Raw genomic sequence first — 5964 nt, forward strand, 5'->3', positions numbered from 1 at the left:
ATTCAAAATTTATAAAAGGAAAACTAAATTTAAAATCACAAAAATAAATTAAATTATGATTTTTAAAGAGTTTGTCGGAAAAAATAGATTTTTTGGTCTAAATGTCGTCGGAGTTTATTGTTTTTACCAAATTGTCGCATATGGTTAGGTTTTTTTACCAAATTGTCGTCAGATCAAATTTTTTTACCAAATTGTCGCTAGGGATCTTTTTTATTTACCAATTTGGTCAATTGGCCCAATAACATCACCATTTTTCAAACGAGAAAAAGAGGACATTATGTAATCTTCATAGCACAAAACTACAAAGTACTTATACGCAGTAATGTAGTATTATAAGGAAACATGATTCACATAAAAGTTTCTCTTTTTTTTTTTTTTTTGAAATTAGCAACTGGAGATCTTTTCCAGGTACAATGTATTGGAATTTTGATGACATTAGAGAATCCAAATTAACAGGAACCATCAGCAATATTTTTTGCCAACAAAAATCAGGACTTTTCAACTGTTACATCAAGTATAAGAACTTAAATGGCCAAAAGGTGAACCCAAAAGAACTGCTTCCATGAACAAATCCTAAACCCTTCAAAGTCCAAATCAACATCAATCCGCCTTACCACCACTCCCTCAATACAGCCCGGCCAAACCCCTCCCACTCCCCCCACCTCCCCAAAAAAATGCATAGAGAAAATAAAGTAAAACTCCTAGAACTACCGCAATATTGCCACAAGACATGGATATGGTACACTCTTTTGTCGAAAACAAAAACTAAACCCTCAGCAACTCCAAAACATCAACCACATTATAGACACCCACAGACCCACACTCCACAATACTCCCATGCCATATTTACTTTCGTACACCCCCTTTAACAGAACCAACCTTTCCATGCTGCAACGCTTTTGGATCAAGTGCAATAGTCCCAATAGTAAGTGTTTCTGTCGATACATTGGCTCCATGAACTTTGATCGGCATAGAACCTACTGTTACGACATTTGACGCGGCATTAGAGTTTTTAGAAACAGCAGGAGCAGCAGCAGCAGCAGCAGCAGATGAAGTAGCAGGTGCTGTCAACTGCCGTTCACTTGGCTTAGGATGGATACATAACGAACCAATCTTCAAGGTAGAAACATTGCCCGTCTGCAACTCTGAGGGATCCTGCACTGTGCTTGCAACAGGCACATGAACAGGATCACCAGGTGATACCTCTGAAGACTTGGTCGGTGTCTTCAAACCACTTGAATTACTAGGCTGTACACCTTTCTCAACCCAGGTACCAACCTCATCTACTTTCTGGGAATGATCCATAGCAGAATTATGCTTGAGAGGAGTCTCAATTGGATGAACATGTCCATTAGCCCTGCGAAATAGACGAGTTCTCTCTTCATGCATAATCTTCTGTCGGTTCTCATAGTACATAAAGTCATCCAGTAAAGATGTTTTAGATGTGTAGTTCTTAAATAGCTTAAGCATCTCCCCACCTTGCCTATGCATTATCTGCACAAAACAATATTCAAAATCTTAAGCTCATGCAAAGAATAACATAATCAACTTAACACATACCCAAACCTTTAAAGAATCAAGTATCCCTACCTTCAAAAATAATTTGAAATACTCGTACGAATTGATTGCACAATTCTACCCTCTGAAATGTTTATTTACTTTTTGCCATCATTAATGTTAATTGCCTCTTTTTATTAACTCTAAAGAATAGTGTTCCGACATTTATATTCCTATAAATATTTATGAATAAAAATTTCCCTCATTAATGTTGTAATAAATAAATTTGTGACATAAGGTCAGACTCAAAAAAGTACTACGGACATGGCTAGCTAATCTAGTCCTTAAGTCACAAAAGGTTCAATGACATATATAGAGAGTAAACATGATATACCTCTTGAGTATCCCTGCTGTTAGTCACTGGCTTGTGCTCATTGTTCTCCAGTATTATGTGACGAAAAGTGGGGTTTGGCACATCTTTAATTATATGCCATTTAACAGGGAAGCTGCCACTCCACTTATCTTGCTGCCAAAAGTCCATATCCTTATCAAAATCAACAGGGCCTATCATCTCCGCAACACCACAGAACTGCCCACTTGCATTAACCTGCATATAAGACAACTCAGATAATTAAAAAAACATTAAAATTGACAATAGATAAATTTAAAGTCTTTAATATTAGTATATTATACTCCTACAAAGCTTCAACCTACTAGCAAAAACACTTACAGAAAAGAAGAGGAAGACTGGGCAGCCTCTTGGTTTTCCATCAGCTATCTTTAGAGCATCTTCATAAGCACTACTTAGCTTCTTGTTCCCATTGGGTGTGGATGACCATACATTATACTTGATGCTCTTATGCACATCGTCCTCGCTGTAAGATTTTATGACAAAAAACTTTGCATTGGTATAATCCACGGTAAAGTCATCTTTGTTGTACTGATCAGCAGATATTACAATATTTCCTTCAGCATTGCGGTCCCCAGCCCGTGTTGTGTACGCTTTTACAATAAGTTGATTTTTTGATTTGTTGGTTCTAGGCCCTCGGTTCTGCTCGCCCAACTGATCAAGATTACCATTACTATCGTTAGGTCTTCTGTAATAAAATTTAGACCAGTCATTCAAAACAGCTTGACCATTAGTACTTGCTCCATAGTCTGACAAACCACCACCCATAGGATACGAATATTTGACTTGATTAGCTTGAGATAAAAGCTTCCCATATGAAATGTTCCTAGCAGATTGCAACGACTCTGGAACATTTCCACCCTGTAAAGATATGAATTGACAACAGTTTCAGAATAATTAAAAAGGAGAAAGGAGATGAACACAGATAACAAAACCTCAACCAAAAATATCAAAATAAGAATGATGAGGACAAAAAAGGCTAAACAAGTAAAACAATGCCAAAAGGCATAGTTATATTTGACCAAACTAGAAAACAAGGATAAAATCTAAGGTAACACATCCTAGCACAGAAATACGTGAGATATTAGCATCTGTCAATGTACATAAACATAAACAAAAAAAAAAATTATGATTTTCAAGTCCTGAAAATTCTCATCAGACAATAGTCATTCTCAAGTCATGAAATATGGATCTCCTTTACCAATTCTATTAGAAAACATAAGCAATTTATTATTCACAGGGACAATGCCCCATCATTAACAGCATACCTGAGGTACATGTGACGAAGCTCCATGGACTGACCCAATAGAACCACCACTTCTACTACTCATAGGCCTCTTGCTCGTTCCAGTGCTAATTTTAGAACCTTGTGATGCTCCTGTGAGTGCATGCGTCTGGGTGGAAGGAGCTTTAGAAGAATTCATGGAGAATGCAGCAGGGGAAGAGGAATGAGTGCGCCCCTTTCCAGTAGAACCATTTGTTCGATTCATGGTAGATGGAGCAACATTTGACATGGTGTCTGTAGCACTGCTTGCAGCATCATGACCATATTGGACAAGAAGAGGGAAGTATCCAGAAGACGAGGCAGAATTGGGATATGGTGACACAGCATAGTAAGGTTGTGTCCCCAACAATTGCCCATCAACACCTACCATAGCACCAGGTATATAAGGATTGTACGGGTTAAATGGAGTGTCTCCCATTCCATAACTAGGAGTATAATACACATAAGGCATATTTTCACTTTGTGCACCCTGAATGGAAAAGAAAAACATTTGAATTTAGAAGAGCACGAAAGTAAAGAAAGTAATATAAAGCTCAGCATAAAATCTAATCTCACCGGATATTGCATATCTGCACCATCTACACCAAAAACTGAATGGTGGTCATCCCATTCGCCAGGTGATTCAAATCCTGCACATTTAATTAGGCTGGTAAGACCCTTATATAATTTCAGCTACTATTTAAAACAACATAAAGTAGAAAATGCAACACCTGTACAATAATAGCCATAGGTGGGGGCAGCAGAATAGTATAAACTCGGATCGACAACAAAGTCGGCAGCAGATCCATCACTAGCCATCATTTGAAAGTTTTCGATAACTGGGCTGGGTAAGCGTGGGTTCAACTCAGTACCTGGCATCTGATAAAGGAATACACAAAAATGGTTACAAATACATACACAGGACAGTTCAAAAACCATTACATCACGAGTAATCCGCAAACATCATACCATGTAAGTCTCAGTACTTCCATTATCAGAAACAGTATACATCTCAAATCCAAGACTGCCACCCTGCAAACGAACAGATACCAAATCAGCACATATCAACCACATCTTAAGCCTATAAAATAGCATTCATTCAGAAGTCAAAATTGCAAGTGAATACCAGAATTGCACACATAACAACACATAATAACAGAGAATCATCTGCATAGCATACTTCAAAACATGAAAAGAGAGCATACTTTATTCACTAAATTTAACTTCAATTACAACAAAAAGGAGAACTTCGTTTATTGAGCTTAAACAACACATAACAAAAATCCCAAAATAAAGGAATAAAAAATGAGTCCGAGAAACACGAAAAGAACAAAACAGCAATGCGAAATTAAAAAAATCTTACAGAAAACACCAAAATTAAACTTTTAATCTAGCAATTGGACCCCCATTTTACAGTAATTTTACCTGTAAACACTGGCAGATCCAGAAAACAACAATTTTACAAATTAAACCCAAATTCAAAAACAATTCTCCATAAAACAATCAAACAATTCAAAACCCTAAAAATTCAATAACAACTACAGCGAAAAATTCCGAAATTGAACCAAAAAAAAAGAATTTTACCATGTAAAAAAATCACCAAAAAAAAAAGGTAGTTTTTCATAAAAAGCAGTGAGAAATTACCAGAAAAAGCACTGAATCAAGTCATAACTTGATCTAAAAAGTTGAAAGAGAAGATACCGAGCAATGATAGGGAGACAAAGGAGTCTCAATCGCCATAGTAGGAGCTTTGAAATTGAATCGCCAAGCGTAAGAAGTAAACCCTAACCCTAGAAAGAGGAGAGAGAAAGGGAAAGGGGGGAAAATGAGGAGAGAATAAGCTGGGAAAAATGTAGAGAGAGATGAGAGAAATGTAAATAGGATTTCCGCTAATAAAAAGGAAAAATAGCGTTTTGGGGATATAAGATGGATGCTACGCGCCGTTTCAACGAAACCCCCCTCTCAACCACAAAACTCAAAACTTTCGAAATTTCTCTAATCCCTCCTTTTTTTTTGGGTTTAACAATTTAGATGTTTCTAGAATTTTGGAGCTCTTTTTGTATTAAATATCTTTAGGTTTTTTTCTTTTAAAGCATTTAAATATCTTTAGTTAATTTTGGTCTTAAACGTCTTTTGTGTCTGTTCATATTCTTTGTTAATCCTTATTTACTTCATCTTAAATAAGTTCAGATCAGATCAATAAGTTCACACCAAATTAGATTAGAAAAAATAATTTCATATCAAATCATCGTATTATGTGCTTTTATCGCTAACTATCTTTAATTCTGTGATTAAAAATTAAGAAAATTACATACTTCCTTCGTTTTTATTCAGTTGCAACACACCCCTCCGGCATGCATTTTAAGGAAGATGTTAGACTAGGTAAACGGATAAATTAATTTACGAAATTTTACCACCTATAAGAAGAAAGGGATAAGTTGGTACGATTTAAATTTCATAGCTTAGGACTTGTTTGACATCATTTTTGGTTTTCAGTTTCCTCTTTTTTTTAAATTAAAAACCCGAAAACAAGAAAAAAGTGTTTCCACTTTTTTGTTGTTAGTTTTCAAAATTATTATGATTTTAATAAGTTTAAATAATTTTTGATTCATTATGTGACTTGTATCATATACTTTTATACAACAAAAAACCAAAAAACAGAAATGCCAAACGAACCCTTAATTCATTCATTTACCTAGTTTAATCACCTCCTCGAAAAGTGTGATAAAGGGTGTGTTGCAAGTATAAAAACAAAGGAAGTATTTATAAAATGCACATTATTATGAATCTAACA

The 5964-nt window shown here is 35.6% G+C and overlaps 1 protein-coding gene across 2 annotated transcripts; it reads right to left on the reverse strand.

Moving 5' to 3' along the window:
• Window positions 1-325: 325 nt before the first annotated feature.
• On the reverse strand, window positions 326-5066 carry LOC110722070. Of its 2 annotated transcripts, none has more exons than XM_021901306.1 (8): window positions 4872-5066; window positions 4140-4202; window positions 3902-4049; window positions 3747-3820; window positions 3175-3660; window positions 2228-2767; window positions 1892-2104; window positions 326-1494 (listed from the first exon to the last, which is right to left on the reverse strand). In XM_021901306.1, exons 1-8 carry the CDS (start codon window positions 4908-4910, stop codon window positions 847-849), a joined length of 2211 nt encoding a protein of 736 aa, XP_021756998.1. In that variant the 5' UTR covers window positions 4911-5066; the 3' UTR covers window positions 326-846. The 2 variants fall into 2 exon arrangements, with proteins under 2 accessions (XP_021756998.1, XP_021756999.1); XM_021901307.1 differs by having other exon boundaries at window positions 4815-5066.
• Window positions 5067-5964: the final 898 nt, after the last annotated feature.

This window comes from Chenopodium quinoa, unplaced genomic scaffold (assembly GCF_001683475.1).
Source record: "Chenopodium quinoa cultivar QQ74 unplaced genomic scaffold, ASM168347v1, whole genome shotgun sequence".
Lineage (NCBI taxonomy): Eukaryota > Viridiplantae > Streptophyta > Magnoliopsida > Caryophyllales > Amaranthaceae > Chenopodium > Chenopodium quinoa.

Bases quoted from the DNA above. Each gene is read 5' to 3' on its own strand.
- LOC110722070 (XM_021901306.1), bottom strand. From the start codon at position 4,910: ATGGCGATTGAGACTCCTTTGTCTCCCTATCATTGCTCG. The intron at 2,105-2,227 runs GTAAGTGTTTTT...TCTTATATGCAG, and splicing joins CAGTCTTCCTCTTCTTTTCT to GTTAATGCAAGTGGGCAGTT. The intron at 1,495-1,891 runs GTATATCATGTT...TGTTTTGTGCAG, and splicing joins ACAGCAGGGATACTCAAGAG to ATAATGCATAGGCAAGGTGG.